Below are 21,992 nucleotides of genomic sequence, written 5' to 3'. Positions count from 1 at the left end.
CAACTGTCCCAATTTTCGCGGAACAGTCCTGATTTTAGGGGTCTGTCCCCCTGTCCCGGTTTGCTAGCCATCTGTCCCGATTTGCCCCATGCATTAAAAAAAAAATTATTTTTTTTTTTAATTCTATTGGGCCCATACTCAGAAGCAGCTGGCTTTGCTCTCACAGGGTTAGATACCTGGTAGATTCCCTGTGGAAAAGGAATGGTGTGTGGGTTAAGCAGGGTTAATCAGGAGTAAGAAGGCTTTATACACTCTGACCACGGGTGATGGTGACCTCTCTCTGGTAGTGATGATATCTAACCCCTGGTGATAATACTAGCATGCCTTCAGTTTTATACAATGAGCAGTGCTAATACCAGGGTAACGAACAGTGACAGCCGCAGACTGCCAGCTAATGTGCTTGCCAACCCCAGGACCCCATACAATGAATTACAGATACCCATATATGATGTCATGTGTGTGTCTATCTGTATCCATAACTGTGTGTGTGCATCTGTATGTATAAGTTTATGCTATGTAGTGTGTGTGTGTGTCTGCATGTATAAATGTAAGCTATGTAGTGTGTGTATGTGTATCTGCATGTATAAGTGTGTATCTGCATGTATAAGTGTATGCTATGTAGTGTGTGTCTGCATGTATAAGTGTATACTATATAGTGTCTGTGTATGCTGCATGTATAAGTGTATGCTGTGTAATGTGTGTGTGTGTATCTGCATGTATAAGTGTGTATCTGCATGTATAAGTGTATGCTATGTAGTGTGTCTGCATGTATAAGTGTATACTATGTAGTGTCTGTGTATGCTGCATGTATAAGTGTATGCTGTGTAATGTGTGTGTATCTGCATGTATAAGTATGTATCTGCATGTATAAGTGTATGCTATGGAGTGTGTGCATGTATAAGTGTATACTATGTAGTGTCTGTATCTGCATGTATAAGTCTATGCTATATAATGTGTGTGTGTATCTGCATGTATAAATGTAAGCTATGTAGTGTGTGTATGTGTATCTGCATGTATAAGTGTGTATCTGCATGTATAAGTGTATGCTATGTAGTGTGTGTCTGCATGTATAAGTGTATACTATGTAGTGTCTGTGTATCTGCATGTATAAGTGTATGCTGCATGTATAAGTGTATGCTGTGTAATGTGTGTGTGTTTCTGCATGTATAAGTATATACTATGTAGTGTGTGTGTATCTGCATGTATAAGTGTATGCTATGTAGTTTGTGTGTATCTGCATGTGTAAGTGTATGCTATGTAGTGTGTGTGTGTGTATATCTGCATGTATAAGTGTATGCTATGTAGTGTGTGTGTATCTGCATGTGTAAGTGTATGCTATGCATTTTTGCTGACTTTAAAAGCCAGAATTTAGAATATTAATGGGGAATACAGAGAGCAGTTTTAAAGAATTTATTATTAAATGTCCAATTAAGATAAAAATATTTAGCACTGTCTTTGCAAAGGCTAATTAAATACATAGCTCACATAGCTATACCAGTGGTTTGAGCTTGTGTTTGATTTGCGTAAAATATATGACTTTATTTAGAATTTTATTTATATTACTTTAATCTTATGATTTTTTTAAGCCCCGCCCACCACATTTAAAAAAAATTGCCGGGGGGGGTGTGTCCCTCTTTTGAATTTTGAAATGTTGGGAGGTATGGGAATGTGAGATATATTTGTATCTGGAATTAGAAAAATATCAGAATAAAAAGGCTGCCCTAGAGGAACTTACAATAGAGAGCAGTTAACTGAGCAATAAGGAGTGTGTGGAAAATTGGCTGTAGTCTTGTGGAGCATATGTTTTAAATAGGAAAGCTATTAATAAATGATGTCCTGATTGAGATTTTCCGGTTTTGGTTTAGGACTGCAGTCAGAGAAGAGCATAAGAGGCACAGACGAATAACAAGAAATATTGTGTGCATTTGTTATAATAGTTTGTGATGGTTAACATCTGTTGGAAAAGGGTTCCGATATTTGATAATAAAAAAAAAGATTCTAGAGTCAAATGTGGGCATGGTCAGTAATTTCTGTTTTAACATTTGGGGATTTAATGGATGTAGGCAGATTACTGAAAGGCAATGTGGTTAGATCAGTTGTAGATATGGTACGTATTGACGTGATAGTCATGGTCAGATGACACAAGATATTTGCTTTGTTGTAATGTCCATAGAGCAAGGCTTGGATAACTTGTGTGCCTGGGATTATGAGTCCTGATGCTGCTTAGAGAGTGTCTTGAAACAGATGGTGATCAACAGCATTAAATAGTTGTTTTGTTTTTAACTGTGAGGAAGTAATTGGCTACTTAATTAAGGTGGAATGTGGATTCCAGAAGCCACATTTAAGTAAAAGGATCAAATTAAGCAAATCATACAGTTGTTCTTTTTCTATGAAACATCCTGGAGACAGAGTAAGAAAAATGAACATTAGTTGGAAGGGTAGGTAGGGTTAAGACAGAGATCCCTTAGGATTTGTGTGATTATAACATGTTTAAAGGAAGAGGGGAAGATACCAGAGGTAAGATAGGGTTTAAATCTTTAAGTAAAATTAGGAAATGTATGTATGAGAGTGGTTGAAGAAGAGGCCAGGGGAGTGCTGTGGTGGTGTTGGTGTTATTATCTTTATTTGTAATTACCAACTGAATATGTGGTGCTGTACGGTGGGCACAATAAATTGAGACAACACAGGGGAAGACGAACTGGAACAGAAGGGTTAGAGGACTCTGCTCCTTAGAGAGCTTATTGTCTAAGTTGGATGTCGGGATGAAAAAGTATAAATATGTTCTACTCTTGCACCAGGGAAAAGGAAATGTGAATGGAAACAAATGAATTTAAGAAGGGTTGTTGGAGATGCAGTGGGAGTGTGACATGGGATTTTCTCTCATGGTTGACAAAGTCCTAGGACTTTGTGCTTACACTCTAAACAGCTTCTGTATTGGAAATCTCTCTACCAAAAATTTAGATTGGGTTTCAAAGTTGTTGAAACAAAGTGAATTTTGCTAAATGTTGTAGGTTTATTTTGCAAATAATGTTATCTTAAATTGTAACTTTCATGATTCAGATACAGTATGTGATATTAAGACCTGTGAATTTACTTCCGTCATCAAATGTACTTTGTTTTCATGGTATCCTTTGTTGAAAAGCATACCTAGGTAGACTCAGAAGCAGCAATCCACTACTGGGAGCTAGCTGGTGATTAGTGGCTGCACATATATTTGCTGCATTAATCCTTGGGTCATCTATATTGTTAAACCGAGAGAGAAAAAAATCTTATTTCATGTGCCTTACCTTATGTAGGGCTTAACAAACCCAGGGAGCCACTGGTGTCTTAAAATTAGTCCTTGGTGCCCCCAAGAAACCAATGTGTGCCCCCTCTTCTCTGCACACCGACATTTTTACAGCCTGTTGTTGCTAAATTCTCTCAGCCACACAGTTGCAAAATACAAATCCAACTTTATCCAAGTCCACCCTCTGTGAAGCCTCTTTTCCAATTAAGCAATATGGGTGGGAGTGGGTCATTGTCACTTCATTTCTTGTGCTAGTGTGATGCTGACCATAGCAGTCAGTAACATGGGGGACAGATTGGGGGCCAAGTAGTAGAAAGTGCAGCAGCTCTCCCCGCAAACAATAATTGCATGGCCAAAGTTTCTAGCTACTAAATGTATGAGCTGGCGCCTAGATTTTGAACAAATTTGTCAAGCTCTGCCTTATAATGCTTTAAAATAAATGCAATAATATATTTTTGTTTAGTATTTATAACTGTGGACTGTTTCTCCTACATTGGTGTGTCCGGTCCACGGCTTCATCCTTACTTGTGGAATATTCTCTTCCCCTACAGGAAATGGCAAAGAGAGCACACAGCAAGAGCTGTCCATATAGCCCCCCCTCTGGCTCCTCCCCCCAGTCATTCTCTTTGCCGCTCTGAACAAGTAGCATCTCCACGGGGATGGTAAAGAGTATGTGGTGTTAGTTGTAGTTTTATTTCTTCTATCAAGAGTTTGTTATTTTAAAATAGTGCCGGTTTGTACTATTTACTCTACAACAGAAAGTGATGAAGATTTCTGTTAAAAGAGGAGTATGATTTTAGCACCAGTAACTAAAATCCATTGCTGTTCCCACGCAGGACTGTTGAAACCAGAGAACTTCAGTTGGGGGGAACAGTTTGCAGGCTTATCTGCTTCAGGTATGATCAGTCACTTTTCTAACAAGACATAGTAATGCTAGAAGACTGTCAGTTTTCCCTTATGGGATCGGTAAGCCATTTTCTTAGACTCAGTAACAGAATTAAGGCTTATAAATTGGGCTCTATGCTGGTTGACACTATTGTGGGCTAAATCGATTTATTTTTATCATATTTATATGGCATTTGGAGTGTTTTGTGAACTTTGAAACACATTTGGGAACGTTTTTATTACGCCTGGCAGTTGTTTAGACGCCTAATCTAGTCAGAAAGGCCCCTTCACTCTGGTATGCAGAGGGAGGAGGCCTCATTTTCGCGCCTCAGTTGCGCAGTTACTTCTAAAGGCAGTGCATGCAGCTTCATGTGAGAGGGTCCTGTGGCTGAGAAACGGACTCAGGAAGGCTTATATTCTGTGGTGAATCACCCCTAAGGAAGGTAAAAGCCGCAGCAAAGCTGTGGCAGGGACTGTAGTGTGTTTAAACAGGTAAATTGAACTATTAGCTCCGCTTTGCTCATTTAAGGGGTTAGAGACTTGAAATTTGGTGTGCAATACTTTCAAAGCATTAAGACTCTGGGGTGTAAATTTTAGAAAGATCGGATATTTCCTTGATAGTTTTTCGAACATTCAGAAATAAAGTGTGCTCTTTTTATTATTTAAAGAGACAGTAACGGTTTTGTTTAAAATCGTCTTTATTGCATTAATAGCCTGCCTAAATCTGTCTAACATGTCTGTACCTTCAGATAGCATATGTTCTGTGTGTATGGAAGCCAAGGTGGTTCCCCCTTTAAATGTATGTGCAAATTGTGCCATGGCGTCCAAACAAAGTAAGGACAGTACTGTCACATTTAATAAGGTTGCCCAAGATGATTCTTCAAATGAAGGTAGTGGGGATAGCTCATCATACTCTCCTTCTGTGTCAACACCAGTTTTGCCCGCGCAGGCGATACCTAGTAACAGCAGTAATGGATAATTCTATAGCAAATCTGTTATCCAAACTGCCAGCATTTCCCAGAAAACATGATTGCTCAGTTTTAAATACAGAAGATGAGCAAGTAGGAGCTGACGATAATTTATCTGTTATACCCTCACATCAATCTGAGTTGGCAGTGAGGGAGGGTCTGTCTGAGGGAGAAATTTCTGATTCAGGAAAAATTTCTCAGCAGGCAGAACCTGATATCGTGGCATTTAAATTTAAGCTAGAACATCTCCGCGCCCTGCTTAAGGAGGTGCTAACTACTCTTGATGATTGTGATTCTTTGGTGATTCCAGAGAAGTTGTGCAAAATGGACAAATTCTTAGAGGTCCCAGTGCACGCTGATGCTTTTCCGATACCCAAGAGGGTGGCGGACATAGTGACTAAGGAGTGGGAGAAGCCAGGTGTACCTTTTGTTCCCCCTCCTATATTTAAGAAAATGTTCCCCATTGTTGACCCCAGAAGGGACGCATGGCAAACGGTCCCTAAGGTAGAGGGGGCAGTTTCAACATTAGCCAAGCGGACAACTATTCCTATTGAGGACAGTTGCGCTTTCAAAGATCCTATGGATAAAAAATTGGAAGGATTGCTTAAAAAGATATTTGTTCAGCAAGGTTTCCTTCTTCAACCAATTTCGTGCATTATTCCTGTCACCACGGCAGCGTCTTTTTGGTTCGAGGAACTAGAAAATTCGCTCCAAAAGGAGACTCCATATGATGAAGTCATGGACAGAATTCACGCACTAAAGTTGGCTAATTCCTTTATTTTGGATGCCGCCTTTCAATTGGCAAAATTAGCGGTGAAAAATTCAGGTTTTGCAATAGTGGCGCGCAGGGCGCTTTGGCTAAAATCTTGGTCGGCGGACGTATCGTCCAAGACAAAATTGCTTAATATTCCTTTCAAAGGTAAGACCCTTTTCGGGCCAGAATTGAAGGAGATTATTTCTGACATCACTGTGGGAAAGGGCCATGCCCTCCCACAGGATAGGCCTTTCAAGGCTAAGAACAAATCTAATTTTCGTTCCTTTTGCAATTTCAGGAACGGACCGGCTCCTAACTCTGCAGCCTCTAGACAAGAGGGTAACGCTTCCCAGCCTAAACCAGCATGGAAACCATTGCAAGGCTGGAACAAGGGTAAACAGACCAAGAAGCCTGCTGCTGCTACCAAGACAGCATGAAGGGGTAGCCCCCGATCCGGGACCGGATCTAGTAGGGGACAGACTTTCTCTCTTTGCTCAGGCTTGGGCAAGAGATGTTCCGGATCCCTGGGCACTAGAAATAGTCTCTCAGGGGTATCTTCTAGAGTTCAAGGAACTTCCTCCAAGGGGAAGGTTCCACATGTGTCGCTTATCTTCAGACCAGATAAAGAAACAGGCATTCTTACATTGCTTTTAGGAGACCTATTAGAGATGGGAGTGATAAACCCAGTTCCAACAGCGGAACAAGGTCTGGGTTTTTACTCAAACCTGTTTGTAGTTCCCAAAAAAGAGGGAACTTTCAGGCCAATTCTGGATTTAAAAATTCTAAACAAATTCCTCAGAGTTCCATCATTCAAAATGGAAACCATTTGGACGATTTTACCAACGATCCAGGAGGGTCAATATATGACTACCGTGGACTTAAAGGATGCGTACCTGCATATTCCTATCAACAAAGATCATCATCAGTTCCTGAGGTTCGCCTTTCTGGACAAACATTACCAGTTCGTGGCTCTTCCATTCGGTTTAGCCACTGCTCCCAGAATTTTCACAAAGGTGCTAGGGTCCCTTCTAGTGGTTCTAAGGCCGAGGGGCATTGCTGTAGCACCTTACCTAGACGACATTCTAATCCAAGCGTCGTCCCTTTCCAAAGCAAGGGCTCATACAGACATTGTTTTAGCCTTTCTCAGGTCTCACGGGTGGAAGGTGAACATAGAAAAGAGTTCCCTGTCCCCGTCCACAAGGGTTCCTTTTCTGGGAACAATAATAGATTCTGTAGAAATGAAGATTTTTCTGACAGAGGTCAGAAAGTTAAAGCTTCTAAACGCTTGTCAAGTTCTTCAATCTATTCCTCAGCCTTCCATAGCTCAGTGCATGGAGGTAATAGGATTAATGGTTGCAGCAATGGACGTGGTTCCTTTTGCTCAAATTCATCTAAGACCATTGCAACTGTGCATGCTCAAACAGTGGAATGGGGATTATGCAGACTTGTCTCCCCAGATTCAAGTAGACCAGGTAACCAGAGACTCACTCCGCTGGTGGTTGACTCACCTGTCTCAGGGAATGAGTTTCCGCAGACCAGAGTGGGTCATCGTCACGACCGACGCCAGTCTCTTAGGCTGGGGCGCGGTCTGGGACTCCCTGAAAGCTCAGGGTCTATGGTCTTGGGAAGAGTCTCTTCTCCCGATAAACATTTTGGAACTGAGAGCGATATTCAATGCGCTCCTGGCTTGGCCTCACCTAGCGAAGGCCAGATTCATAAGATTTCAGTCGGACAACATGACGACTGTAGCGTACATCAATCATCAGGGGGGAACAAAGAGTTCCTTGGCGATGAGAGAGGTATCCAAGATCATCAAATGGGCGGAGGATCACTCCTGCCACCTATCTGCAATTCATATCCCAGGAGTAGACAACTGGGAGGCGGATTATTTGAGTTGTCAGACTTTCCATCCGGGGGAGTGGGAACTCCACCCGGAGGTCTTTGCCCAGTTAACTCAACTATGGGGCACTCCAGATATGGATCTGATGGCGTCTCGTCATAACTCCAAGGTTCCTCGATACGGGTCCAGATCCAGGGATCCCAAGGCGACACTAGTGGATGCATTAGTGGCGCCTCGTTCAATCTAGCTTATGTGTTTCCGCCGTTCCCTCTCCTTCCCAGGCTTGTAGCCAGGATCAAACAGGAGAAGGCCTCTGTGATTCTAATAGCTCCTGCATGGCCACGCAGGACTTGGTATGCAGACCTGGTGAATATGTCATCGGCTCCACCATGGAAGCTACCTTTAAGACAGGATCTTCTAGTACAAGGTCCATTCGAACATCCAAATCTAGTCTCTCTGCATTTGACTGCTTGGAAATTGAACGCTTGATTCTATCTAAGCGTGGGTTTTCAGATTCAGTTATAGATACTCTGGTTCAAGCCAGAAAACCTGTAACTAGGAAAATTTACCATAAGATATGGCAAAAATATATCCGTTGGTGTGAATCCAAGGGATTCTCTTGGAGTAAAATTAGAATTCCTAGGATACTTTCCTTTCTCCAAGAGGGTTTGGATAAAGGTTTGTCAGCTAGTTCTTTAAAAGGACAGATATCTGCTCTGTCTGTTTTGTTGCACAAACGTCTGGTAGCCGAGCCAGATGTACAGGCGTTTGTACAGGCGTTAGTTAGAATCAAGCCTGTCTACAGACCTATGACTCCTCCTTGGAGTCTAAATTTAGTTCTTTCAGTTCTTCAGGGGGTTCCGTTTGAACCCTTACATTCCATAGATATTAAGTTACTATCTTGGAAAGTTCTGTTTTTGGTTGCTAATTCTTCTACTAGAAGAGTTTCTGAATTATCTGCTTTGCAGTGTACTTCTCCCTATCTGGTATTCCATACAGATAAGGTAGTTTTTTACGTACCAAGCCTGGTTTTCTTCCAAAGGTGGTTTCCAACAGGAATATTAACCAGGAAATAGTTGTTCCTTCTCTGTGTCCGAATCCAGTTTCGAAGAAGGAACGTTTGTTACACAACTTAGATGTGGTCCGTGCTTTAAAATTCTATTTAGAAGCAACAAAGGATTTCAGACAGTCATCATCCTTGTTTGTCGTTTATTCTGGTAATAGGAGAGGGCAGAAAGCTACTGCTACCTCTCTTTCTTTTTGGCTGAAAAGCATCATCCGATTGGCTTATGAGACGAATTACAGCTCACTCTACTAGAGCTGTGGCTTCCACATGGGCCTTCAAGAACGAGGCTTCTGTTGATCAGATCTGTAAGGCAGCGACTTGGTCTTCTCTGCATACTTTTGCCAAATTTTACAAATTCGATACTTATGCTTCTTCGGAGGCTGTTTTTGGGAGAAAGGTTTTGCAAGCCGTGGTGCCTTCCGTTTAGGTAACCTGGCTTGTTCCCTCCCTTCATCCGTGTCCTAAAGCTTTGGTATTGGTTCCCACAAGTAAGGATGAAGCCGTGGACCGGACACACCAATGTAGGAGAAAACAGAATTTATGTTTACCTGATAAATTTCTTTCTCCTACGGTGTGTCCGGTCCACGGCCCGCCCTGGCTTTTAGTCAGGTTTAAAAATTTTATTCCATATACTACAGTCACCACGGCACCCTATAGTTTCTCCTTTTTCTCCTAACCGTCGGTCGAATGACTGAGGGGCGGAGCCAGAGGGGGGGCTATATGGACAGCTCTTGCTGTGTGCTCTCTTTGCCATTTCCTGTAGGGGAAGAGAATATCCCACAAGTAAGGATGAAGCCGTGGACCGGACACACCGTAGGAGAAAGAAATTTATCAGGTAAACATAAATTCTGTTTTTTTCTCTTGTTGACTAGCATCCCTTCAGGCAACTATAGAACAATATGAGGAGCGGAACACAAAGATGAAGCAGTTATTGGTTAAAAACAAAAAAGAGCTTGCAGATTGCAAACAAGCTGTAAGTAGCATTGCATTTAAAAACTGTCTTTATTGATTACACATACATAACATTTTTACACTTGTTTGTTTATTCACATTTCAGGAATCTGATCTATTAATTCTCCAAGCCTCACTGAAGGGAGAGCTAGAGGCAAGTCAACAGCAAGTTGAAGCCTATAAGGTAAAACATATTACATTTCTGCTGCTTTTTCTTTCAGTGATAGAGATGTCACATTGCCATGACCTTCTTGACAATTGGCTGTCTCTCTTTCTGTTATCATCCATTTTCCATACAGATAAGTCAGTGCTTCCGAGTCTGCTTTTATTATTTTATCTGTGAACAAAATATATTCTCGGTGATCTCCTTTTTGATAGTTACAAGTAATAATAAGCAGTTTTCTGCACATTGTATTTTCAGTGATATAGTTAATCTTGTTTAGATTCAGGTGGCAGAGCTGACCTCTGAGAAGCACAAAGCCCAAGAGCAGCTGAGAGTGCAGACTGAGCAGCAGCAGCGTGCCACACACAACTACCAGCAACGACTGTCTGCTCTACAAGAGGAATGTAATGCTGCTAAGGTATTTGCTCATGAGCCGTTTACAAAGCCTATATTCCCCACTATTTGAGAAATACTTAAGCGAGTACTGGTTTTAAGGCACATTGTTATGTGAGAATCCCAAGCAGCAATGCATCTAAACTCATTATAATTTAATTAAAGGGGCGTTAAAGACTCTGAGATTTGTAAATGTTTAAATAGGTGCAGTCAAAATGTTGCCCCCTCTTCCTGTACCCCAACAATCCACTGTAAAAATGGTGAACTTTGAAATTACAGATTCAAGACTAAACAAATGTAACAATGTTGTATTGTTCACAGCCATTGTTTGCTGACTCTGATTACTTATTTATATTTGTCTCTAATTAGCCTCGGCAAAAGAGATAAAATATGGGAAACATATATTTTAACATTATGACACCCATTACTTTATGGAGACCAGTGGCATATTTAGCCCTAGGCACTCATAGATCTGCTGCCTTGTTTGCCTAGGCCAAAATACGCCTCTTTTAAAGACTAAAACTTGTATTTCTTTAATATTTCTGCAGATATCATTTTACAATACACATCTGCATGTTATTACCATGCTATTCTTTGGTTTGAATACTGTATGTCATCTATACATAAGCATGCATTTAATGTTCCAAAGAAAGTATCTCTACCTTTAGTATACTGGAGAAACATAAGCTTATGAAACTTTACAAAACATTTACTGACTCATATAAGATCCTTACCATATAATCAAGAATGACCATAAAATGAATGGTCGCAGAACAGTAATCAAATATTAAGGGCCAGATTACAAGTGGAGCGGTATTTAACGCTTCCGCCCAATCATTAAGTAAGCTTTTCTTTCATGTAATTGGCAAGAGTCCATGAGCTAGTGACGTATGGGATATACAATCCTATCAGGAGGGGCAAAGTTTCCCAAACCTCAAAATGCCTATAAATACACCCCTCACCACACCCACAATTCAGTTTTACAAACTTTGCCTCCTATGGAGGTGGTGAAGTAAGTTTGTGCTAAGATTTCTACGTTGATATGCGCTTCTCGGCATTTTGAAGCCTGATTCCTCTCAGAGTACAGTGAATGTCAGAGGGATGTGAAGGGAGTATTCCCTATTGAATGCAATGTTTTTCCTCACGGGAGATCTATTTCATAGGTTCTCTGTTATCGGTCGTAGAGATTCATCTCCTACCTCCCTTTTCAGATTGACGATATACTCTCATATTCCATTACCTCTACTGATAACCGTTTCAGTACTGGTTTGGCAGTAAATATATGTATTGTACTTATATTTGCCATGATTCAGGTTTCAGTATATTTCCTTTTGCAGACTGTCCATTTCATATCTGGGAAATGCATTTTTCTCTTGTTAAGTGTATCCAGTCCACGGATCATCCATTACTTATGGGATATTCTCCCCCCCAAAGGACGTTGCAAGAGGATCACCCACAGCAGAGCTGTTATATAGCTCCTCCCCTCACTGTCATATCCAGTCATTCTCTTGCAACTCTCAACAAAGATGGATGTAGTAAGAGGAGTGTGGTGTATTATAGTTAGTTTTTAACTTCAATCAAAAGTTTGTTATTTTTAAATGGTACCGGAGTGTACTGTTTTATCAAAGGCAGCATTAGAAGAAGAATCTGCCTGTGATTTCTATGATCTTAGCAGAAGTAACTAAGATCCATGGCTGTTCTCACATATTCTGAGGAGTGAGGTAACTTCAGAGGGGGAATGGCGTGCAGGTTTTCCTGCAATAAGGTATGTGCAGTAAACATATTTCTAGGGATGGAACTTGCTAGAAAAATGCTGCTGATACCGGATTAATGTAAGTTAAGCCTAAATGCAGTGATTTAATAGCGACTGGTATCAGGCTTATTAACAGAGATACATACTCTTATAAAAGTGTAATATAAAACGTTTGCTGGCATGTTAATCGTTTTTATATATGTTTGGTGACAAAACTTATTGGGGCTTAGTTTTTTCTCCACATGGCTGGCCGAATTTTGCCTAGAAACAGTTTCCTGAGATTTTCCACTGTTGTAATATGAGTGGGAGGGCCCTTTTTTTAGCGCTTTTCTGCGCAGCTAAAATTACAGACAGAGACATTCAGCTTCCTTCTGCTTGATACAGGACATCTCTGAAGGGCTCTAAAGGCTTCAAAAGTCGTGTTTGAGGAGGGTAACAACCACAGTAGACTGTGGCAGTTGTTGTGACTGTGTTTTAAAAAACGTTTTTTGTCATTTATTATTCCGTTTTTGGTATTAAGGGGTTAATCATCCATTTGCAAGTGGGTGCAATGCTCTGTTAGCCTATTACATACACTGTTAAAATTTCGTTTGTGTAACTGCCTTTTTTCACTGTTATTTCAAATTTTGCAAAATTTGTTTCTCTTAAAGGCACAGTAACGTTTTTTATATTGCTTGTTAACTTGGTTTAAAGTGTTTTCCAAGCTTGCTAGTCCCATTGCTAGTCTGTACAAACATGTCTGACTCAGAGGAAACTACTTGTTCATTATGTTTAAAAGCCATGGTGGAGCCACATAGGAGAATGTGTACTAAATGTATTGATTTCACCTTAAACAGTAAAAATCAGTCTTTATCTATAAAAGAATTGTCACCAGAGGGGTCGGTCGAGGGGGAAGTTATGCCGACTAACTCTCCCCACGTGTCGGACCCTTCGCCTCCCGCTCGAGGGACACACGCTAATATGGCGCCAAATACATCAGGGATGCCCATAGCGATTACGTTGCAGGACATGGCTGCAATCATGAATAATACTCTGTCACAGGTATTAGCCAGATTGCCTGAAATAAGAGGCAAGCGCGATAGCTCTGGGGGTAGACGAGATACAGAGCGCGTAGATGCTGTAAGAGCCATGTCTGATACTGTGTCACAATATGCAGAACATGAGGACGGAGAGCTTCAGTCTGTGGGTGACGTCTCTGAATCGGGGAGACCTGATTCAGAGATTTCTAATTTTAAATTTAAGCTTGAGAACCTCCGTACATTGCTTGGGGAGGTATTAGCTGCTCTGAACGACTGTGACACAATTGCAGTGCCAGACAAATTGTGTAGGCTGGATAAATACTATGCAGTGCCGGCTAGCACTGATGTTTTTCCAATACCTAAAAGGCTTACAAAAATCATTAGTAAGGAGTGGGATAGACCCGGTGTGCCCTTTTCCCCACCTCCTTTATTTAGAAAAATGTTTCCAATAGATGCCACTACACAGGACTTATGGCAGACAGTCCCTAAGGTGGAGGGAGCAGTTTCTACTTTAGCAAAGCGTACCACTATCCCTGTCGAGGACAGTTGTGCTTTTTCAGATCCAATGGATAAAAAATTAGAGGGTTACCTTAAGAAAATGTTTATTCAACAAGGTTTTATTTTACAGCCCCTTGCATGCATTGCGCCTGTCACTGCTGCGGCGGCGTTCTGGTTTGAGGCCCTGGAAGAGGCGATCCATACGGTTCCATTGACTGAAATTATTGACAAGCTTAGAACACTTAAGCTAGCTAACTCTTTTGTTTCTGATGCCGTTCTTCATTTGACTAAACTAACGGCTAAAAATTCCGGATTTGCCATCCAGGCGCGCAGGGCGCTATGGCTTAAATCCTGGTCAGCTGATGTGACTTCAAAGTCTAAATTACTCAACATTCCTTTCAAGGGGCAGACCTTATTCGGGCCTGGTTTGAAGGAAATTATTGCTGACATTACTGGAGGTAAGGGTCGTACCCTTCCTCAGGACAGGGCCAAATCAAAGGCCAAACAGTCTAATTTTCGTGGCTTTCGAAACTTCAAGGCAGGTGCAACTTCAACTCCCTCTACCTCAAGACAAGAGGGAACTTTTGCTCAATCTAAGCAGGCCTGGAAACCTACCCAGGCCTGGAACAAGGGCAAGCAGGCCAGAAAGCCTGCTGCTGCCTCCAAGAGGTATGAAGGAGCGGCCCCCTATCCGACAACGGATCTAGTAGGGGGCAGACTCTCTCTCTTCGCCCAGGCGTGGGCAAGAGATGTTCAGGATCCCTGGGCGTTGGAGATCATATCTCGGGGATATCTTCTGGACTTCAAAGCTTCTCCCCCACAAGGGAGATTTCACCTTTCAACATTATCTGCGAACCAGATAAAGAAAGAGGCATTCCTAAACTGCGTGCAAGACCTCCTTGTAATGGGAGTGATCCATCCAGTTCCGCGGACGGAACAAGGACAGGGATTTTATTCAAATCTGTTTGTGGTTCCCAAAAAAGAGGGAACCTTCAGACCAATTTTGGATTTAAAGATCCTAAACAAATTCCTCAGAGTTCCATCATTCAAGATGGAAACTATTCGAACCATCCTACCCATGATCCAAGAGGGTCAGTACATGACCACAGTGGACTTAAAGGATGCTTACCTTCACATTCCGATTCACAAGAATCATCATCAGTTCCTGAGGTTTGCCTTTCTAGACAGGCATTACCAGTTTGTAGCTCTCCCATTCGGGTTGGCTACAGCCCCAAGAATTTTTACAAAGGTTCTGGGCTCACTCCTGGCGGTTCTAAGGCCGCGAGGCATAGCGGTGGCTCCTTACCTAGACGACATCCTGATACAGGCGTCAAGCTTTCAAATTGCCAAGTCTCATACAGAGATAGTCCTGGCATTTCTGAGGTCGCATGGGTGGAAAGTGAACGAAGAAAAGAGTTCTCTATCTCCTCTCACAAGGGTTTCCTTCCTAGGGACTCTGATAGATTCTATAGAAATTAAAATTTACCTGACGGAGTCCAGGTTATCAAAACTTCTAAATGCTTGCCGTGTTCACTCCATTCCGCGCCCCACGGTGGCTCAGTGCATGGAAGTAATCGACTTAATGGTGGCGGCGATGGACATAGTGCCATTTGCGCGCCTGCATCTCAGACCGCTGCAATTATGCATGCTCAGTCAGTGGAATGGGGATTACAAAGATTTGTCCCCTCTACTAAATCTGGACTAGGAAACCAGAGCTCTTCTCTGGTGGTTATCTCGGGTCCATCTGTCCAAAGGTATGACCTTTCGCAGGCCAGATTGGACCATTGTAACAACAGACGCCAGCCTTCTAGGTTGGGGTGCAGTCTGGAACTCCCTGAAGGCTCAGGGCTCATGGACTCAGGAGGAGAAACTCCTCCCAATAAATATTCTGGGGTTAAGAGCAATATTCAATGCTCTTCTGGCTTGGCCTCAGTTAGCAAAACTAAGGTTCATCAGATTTCAGTCGGACAACATCACGACTGTGGCTTACATCAACCATCAAGGGGGGACCAGGAGTCAGAAGTCTCCAAGATAATTCGCTGGGCAGAGACTCACTCTTGCCACCTGTCAGCGATCCATTTCCCAGGGGTAGAGAACTGGGAGGCGGATTTTCTAAGTCGTCAGACTTTTCATCCGGGGGAGTGGGAACTCCATCCGGAGGTGTTTGCTCAATTGGTTCTCCGTTGGGGCAAACCAGAACTGGATCTCATGGCGTCTCGCCAGAATGCCAAGCTTCCTTGTTATGGATCCAGGTCCAGGGACCCAGAAGCGGCACTGATAGATGCTCTAGCAGCGCCTTGGTTCTTCAACCTGGCTTATGTGTTTCGACCGTTTCCTCTGCTCCCTCGTCTGATTGCCAAAATCAGACAGGAGAGAGCTTCGGTGATATTGATAGCGCCTTCGTGGCCACGCAGGACCTGGTATGTAGACCTAGTGGACATGTCATCCTTTCCACCATGGACTCTGCCTCTGAGACAAGACCTTCTAATACAAGGTCCTTTCAATCATCCGAATCTACTTTCTCTGAGACTGACTGCGTGGAGATTGAACGCTTGATCCTATCAAAGCGTGGCTTCTCCGAGTCAGTAATTGATACCTTAATACAGGCACGAAAGCCTGTCACCAGGAAAATTTACCACAAGATATGGCGTAAATATCTTCATTGGTGTGAATCCAAGAATTACTCATGGAGTAGGGTTAGGATTCCTAGAATATTGTCCTTCCTCCAAGAGGGTTTGGATAAAGGATTATCAGCTAGTTCTTTAAAGGGACAGATTTCTGCTCTGTCTATTCTTTTACACAAGCGTCTGGCAGAAGTTCCAGACGTTCAGGCATTTTGTCAGGCTTTAGTTAGAATTAAGCCTGTGTTTAAACCTGTTGCTCCCCCATGGAGCTTAAACTTAGTTCTTAAAGTTCTTCAAGGAGTTCCGTTTGAACTCCTTCATTCTATTGATATCAAACTTCTATCATGGAAAGTTCTTTTTCTGATGGCTATTTCCTCGGCTCGAAGAGTCTCAGAGTTATCTGCCTTACATTGTGATACTCCTTATCTGATCTTTCATTCAGATAAAGTAGTTCTGCGTACAAAACCTGGGTTTTTACCTAAGGTGGTTTCTAACAAGAATATCAATCAAGAGATTGTTGTTCCGTCATTATGCCCTAATCCTTCATCAAAGAAGGAACGTCTTTTGCATAATCTAGACGTAGTCCGTGCATTGAAGTTTTACTTGAAGGCTACTAAAGATTTTCGTCAAACATCTAACCTGTTTGTTGTTTACTCTGGACAGATGAGAGGTCAAAAGGCCTCGGCAACCTCTCTGTCTTTTTGGCTTCAGAGTATAATCTGTTTAGCATATGAGACTGCTGGACAGCAGCCCCCTGAAAGGATTACATCTCATTCTACTAGAGCTGTGGCTTCCACCTGGGCCTTTAAGAATGAGGCCTCTGTTGAACAGATTTGCAAGGCTGTGACTTGGTCTTCACTTCATACCTTTTCAAAATTTTACAAATTTGATACTTTTGCTTCTTCGGGGGCTGTTTTTGGGAGAAAGGTTCTTCAGGCAGTGGTTCCTTCCGTTTGAGTTCCTGCCTTGTCCCTCCCATCATCCGTGTACTTTAGCTTTGGTATTGGTATCCCATAAGTAATGGATGATCCGTGGACTGGATACACTTAACAAGAGAAAACATAATTTATGCTTACCTGATAAATTTATTTCTCTTGTAGTGTATCCAGTCCACGACCCGCCCTGTCCTTTTAAGGCAGGTCTAAATTTTAATCAAATTTCAGTCACCACTGCACCCTATGGTTTCTCCTTTCTCGGTTTGTTTCGGTCGAATGACTGGATATGACAGTGAGGGGAGGAGCTATATAACAGCTCTGCTGTGGGTGATCCTCTTGCAACGTCCTGTTGGGGAGGAGAATATCCCATAAGTAATGGATGATCCGTGGACTGGATACACTACAAGAGAAATAAATTTATCAGGTAAGCATAAATTATGTTTTTAGGAAAAATGTATTTCTTACCTGGGGTTTAGTCTTTTTTCAATTGACTGTCATTTTAAATTTTTGCGGGCAGAATTAGGCTCGCGAGGGAGCAAAATGCTAAACTGTATTGCAAGATTTTTTGGGCGCAAAGTTACGTTCGATGAAGGCAAATTCGTAATTTTACAAGGTTGCGTCTTCATTGATGCGAGTGTGTTATTTCCGGATGTTGTTAGCGCCTAAAAATGTTTCTGTTTGTTTGTGCGTCATACTTGGTGCCAAATATTTTCATTATTTTAAACCCCATTCCTATATGCCTCTTGCCTTTTTTCTCTTATCAGAGGGCTATACTGTTTGCATTTTTTCCCATTCCTGAAACTGCCATATAAGGAAATTGATCATTTTGCTTTATATGTTGTTTTTTCTCTTACATTTGCAAGATGTCTCAATCTGATCCTGTCTCAGAAATCACTGTTGGAATCCTGCTGACTGATATCAGTTCTACCAAATCTTAGTACATTTATTGTAATCTTATAAATCTTATATATCTTATATCTCCAGCTGTGGTTTGTAATAAGTTGTCATGACAGCATAAGGGGTTTGGAAATTTCAAGAGGCGAGATTACCAATAAATATTTTGGAACTCTCAGGGCTCTTCAGTTTTGGCCTCTGTTGAAGAGAGAACCGTTCATTTGTTTTCAGACAGACAATATCACAACTGTGACATATGTCAATCATCAGGGTGGGACTCACAGTCCTCAAGCTATGAAAGAAGTATCTCGGATACTTGTTTGGGCGATATCCAGCTCCTGTCTAATTTCTGCGGTTCATATCCCAGGTATAGACAATTGGGAAGCGGATTACCTCAGTCGTCAGACTTTACATCCGGGAGAATGGTCTCTCCACCCAGATGTATTTTTTTAAGTTGTTCAGATGTGGGGGCTTCCGGAAATAGATCTGATGGCATCTCCTCTAAACAAGAAACTTCCCAGGTACCTGTCCTGGTCCAGTTTGATCTCCAAAATCATCATGGAGCAATCGTTTGTGCTGCCGGTGGCTCCAGCTTGGCCTCACAGGTTTTGGTATGCGGATCTTGTTCGGATGTCCAGTTGCCAACCTTGGCCACTTCTATTAAGGCCAGACTTTCTATCTCAAGGTCCGTTTATCCATCAGGATCTCAAATCATTAAATGTAAAGGTATGGAAATTGAACGCTTAGTGCTTAGTCATAGAGGTTTTTCTGACTCCGTGATTAATACTATGTTGCAGGCTCTTAAATCTGTTTCTAGAAAGATTTATTATCGAGTTTACATTTCATGGTGTTCTTCTCATAAATTCTCTTGGCATTCTTTTAGAATTCTTAGAATTTTACAGTTTCTCAGGATGGTTTGGATAAAGGTTTGTCTGCAAGTTCCTTGAAAGGACAAATCTCTGCTCTTTCTGTTTTATTTCCCAGAAAGATTGCTAAACTTCCTGATATTCATTGTTTTGTGCAGGCTTTGGTTCGTATCAAGTTTGTCATTAAATCAATCTCTCCTCCTTGGAGTCTTAATTTGGTTTTGAAGGCTTTACAGGCTCCTCCATTTGAGCCTATGTATTCTTTGGACATTAAACTACTTTCTTGGAAAGTGTTTTCTTTTGGCCATCTCTTCTGCTAGAAGAGTTTCTGAATTATCCGCTCTCTAGTAATTCTCCTTTTCTGATTTTTCATCAGGATAAGGCAGTTCTGCGGACTTCATTTAAATTCTTACCTAAGGTTGTGAATTCTAACAACATTAATAGAGAAATTGTTCCTTCCTTGTGTCCTAATCCTAAGAATTCTTTGGAGAGATCTTTACATTCTTTGGATGTGATGAGAGCTCTAAAATATTATGTTGAAGCTACTAAAGATTTCAGGAAGACTTCTGGTCTATTTGTTATCTTTTCTGGTTCTAGGAAAGGTCAGAAGGTTTCTAACGTTTCTTTGGTTTCATGGTTAAAGCTTTTGATTCATCAAGCCTATATGGAGTCGGGTCAAGCCCCGCCTCAGAGAATTACAGCTTATTCTACTAGATCAGTTTCCACTTCCTGGGCTTTTAAGAACGAAGCTTCAGTTGATCAGATTTGCAAAGCTGCTACTTAGAACTTACCTGATAAATTCATTTCTTTCATATTGGCAAGAGTCCATGAGGCCCACCCTTTTCTCTTGTTAAGTGTAGTCAGTCCACAGGTCATCCATTACTTATGGGATTATATCTCCTTCCCAACAGGAAGTTGCAAGAGGATCACCCAAGCAGAGCTGCTATATAGCTCCTCCCCTCACATGTCATACCCAGTCATTCTCTTGCAACTCAACATAGATAGGTCGTTGTGAGAGGTCTCTGGTGTTTTTTAAACTTAGTTTATGTCTTCAATCAAAAGTTTATTTTAAATGGCACCGGAGTGTGCTGTTTGTTCTCAGGCAGTATTAGAAGAAGAATCTGCCTGCGTTTTATATGATCTTAGCAGAAGTAACTAAAACCACTGGCTGTTTCTCGCACATTCTGAGGAGTGAGGTAACTTCAGAAAGGGGAATAGCATGCAGGGCCCCCCTGCAAAACGAGGTATGTGCAGTAAATTATTTTTCTAAGGAATGGAATTGACTAGAAAATACTGCTGTTACCAATGTAATGTAAGTACAGCCTTGAATGCAGTGGTAGCGACTGGTATTAGGCTGATGAGTGTACGTGCACTGAAGTATTTTTCTAGGAAATGGAATTTGACTAAGAAAATACTGTTAATGCTGAAGTAATGTTTGAGCCTTAACTGCAGTAAAAGCAACTGGTAGCAGGCTTATTAATAACACTTCATAATCTTTAAATAAAAAGTTCAAAACGTTTACTGGCATGTTAATCGTTTTTTGTGAGATACTTGGTGATAAAACTTATTGGGGCATGATTTTTCCACATGGCTAACGTTTATTTCTGCATAGAATCAGTTAACTGAGATTTCCCACTGTTGTAATATGAGTGGGAGGGGTCTATTTTCACGCTTTTGTTGCGCAGTGAAAATTCAGTCACAGTCTTCCTACTTCATTCTCCATGATCCAGGACGTCCCTAGAGAGCTCAGGGGTCTTCAAAATTCATTTTGAGGGAGGTAATCAGTCACAGCAGACCTGTGACAGTGTGTTTGACTGTGATAAAAACGTTATTTGTTAAATTGATATCCGTTTTTGGTTATTAAGGGGTTAATCATCCATTGCTGGTGGGTGCAATCCTGTGCTAACTTAATACATTTACTGTGAAATTTTGGTTGCTATAACTAATTTGGTTCATTGTTATTTCAACTGTGACAACATTTTGTGCTTCTTAAAGGCGCAGTAGCGTTTTTTATATTGCTTGTAAATTTATATGAAAGTATTTTCCAAGCTTGCTAGTCTCATTGCTAGTCTGTTTAAACATGTCTGACACAGATTAATCTGTTTGTTCACTATGTTTGAAGGCCAATGTGGAGCCCCATAGAAATTTGTGTACTCAATGCATTGATATCACTTTAAATAAAAGTCATTCTTTACATGTAAAGAAATTATCACCAGACAACGAGGGGGAAGTTATGCCGACTAACTCTCCTCACGTGTCAGTACCTTCACCTCCCGCTCAGGAGGTGCGTGATATTGTGGCGCCAAGTACATCAGAGAGGCCCATACAAATCACTTTGCAAGACATGGCTTCTGTTATGACCGAAGTATTATCTAAATTGCCAGAATTAAGAGGCAAGCGCGATTGCTTGGGGTTAAGGACAGAGCGCGCTGATGATAGGAGAGCCATGTCTGATACTGCGTCACAATTTGCAGAAAATAAGGACGGAGAGCTTCATTCTGTGGGTGACGGATCTGATCCAGGGAGACTGGATTCAGATATTTCTAATTTTAAATTTAAGCTTGAAAACCTCCGCGTACTGCTAGGGGAGGTATTAGCAGCTCTGAATGATTGTAACACGGTTGCAATTCCAGAGAAATTATGTAGGCTGGATAGATACTATGCGGTACCGGTGTGTACTGACGTTTTTCCTATACCTAAGAGGCTTACAGAGATTATTAGCAAGGAGTGGGATAGGCCCGGTGTGCCCTTTTCCCCCCCTCCTATATTTAGGAAAATGTTTCCAATAGATGCCACCACACGGGACTTATGGCAGACGGTCCCTAAGGTGGAGGGAGCAGTTTCTACTTTGGCTAAGCGTACCACTATCCCGGTGGAGGATAGTTGTGCTTTTTCAGATCCAATGGATAAAAAATTAGAAGGTTACCTTAAGAAAATTTTTGTTCAACCAGGTTTTATCTTACAGCCCCTTGCATGCATTGTGCCTGTCACTGCTGCTGCGGCATTCTGGTTTGAGTCTCTGGAAGAGGCCATTCGCACAGCTCCATTGGATGAGATTATGAACAAGCTTAAAGCACTTAAGCTAGCTAACGCATTT

The 21,992-nt window shown here is 41.7% G+C and overlaps 1 protein-coding gene across 1 annotated transcript in view; it reads left to right on the top strand.

Moving 5' to 3' along the window:
• GCC2 (GRIP and coiled-coil domain containing 2) overlaps positions 1-21,992 on the top strand; it is a 312,711-nt gene that overhangs the window by 116,947 nt on the left and 173,772 nt on the right. The window contains exons 12-15 of the mRNA XM_053705442.1: positions 2,291-2,438; positions 9,672-9,772; positions 9,857-9,934; positions 10,194-10,331. Coding sequence (XP_053561417.1) covers positions 2,291-2,438; positions 9,672-9,772; positions 9,857-9,934; positions 10,194-10,331 — 465 coding nt within the window. The remainder of the gene's footprint in view (positions 1-2,290; positions 2,439-9,671; positions 9,773-9,856; positions 9,935-10,193; positions 10,332-21,992) is intronic.

The sequence above is a fragment of the Bombina bombina genome, chromosome 3, assembly GCF_027579735.1.
Source record: "Bombina bombina isolate aBomBom1 chromosome 3, aBomBom1.pri, whole genome shotgun sequence".
In the NCBI taxonomy this organism is placed as follows: Eukaryota; Metazoa; Chordata; class Amphibia; order Anura; family Bombinatoridae; genus Bombina; species Bombina bombina.
The sequence above is the reverse complement of the archived record's forward strand: the minus strand, read 5'-3'. Positions and strand labels throughout refer to the sequence as shown.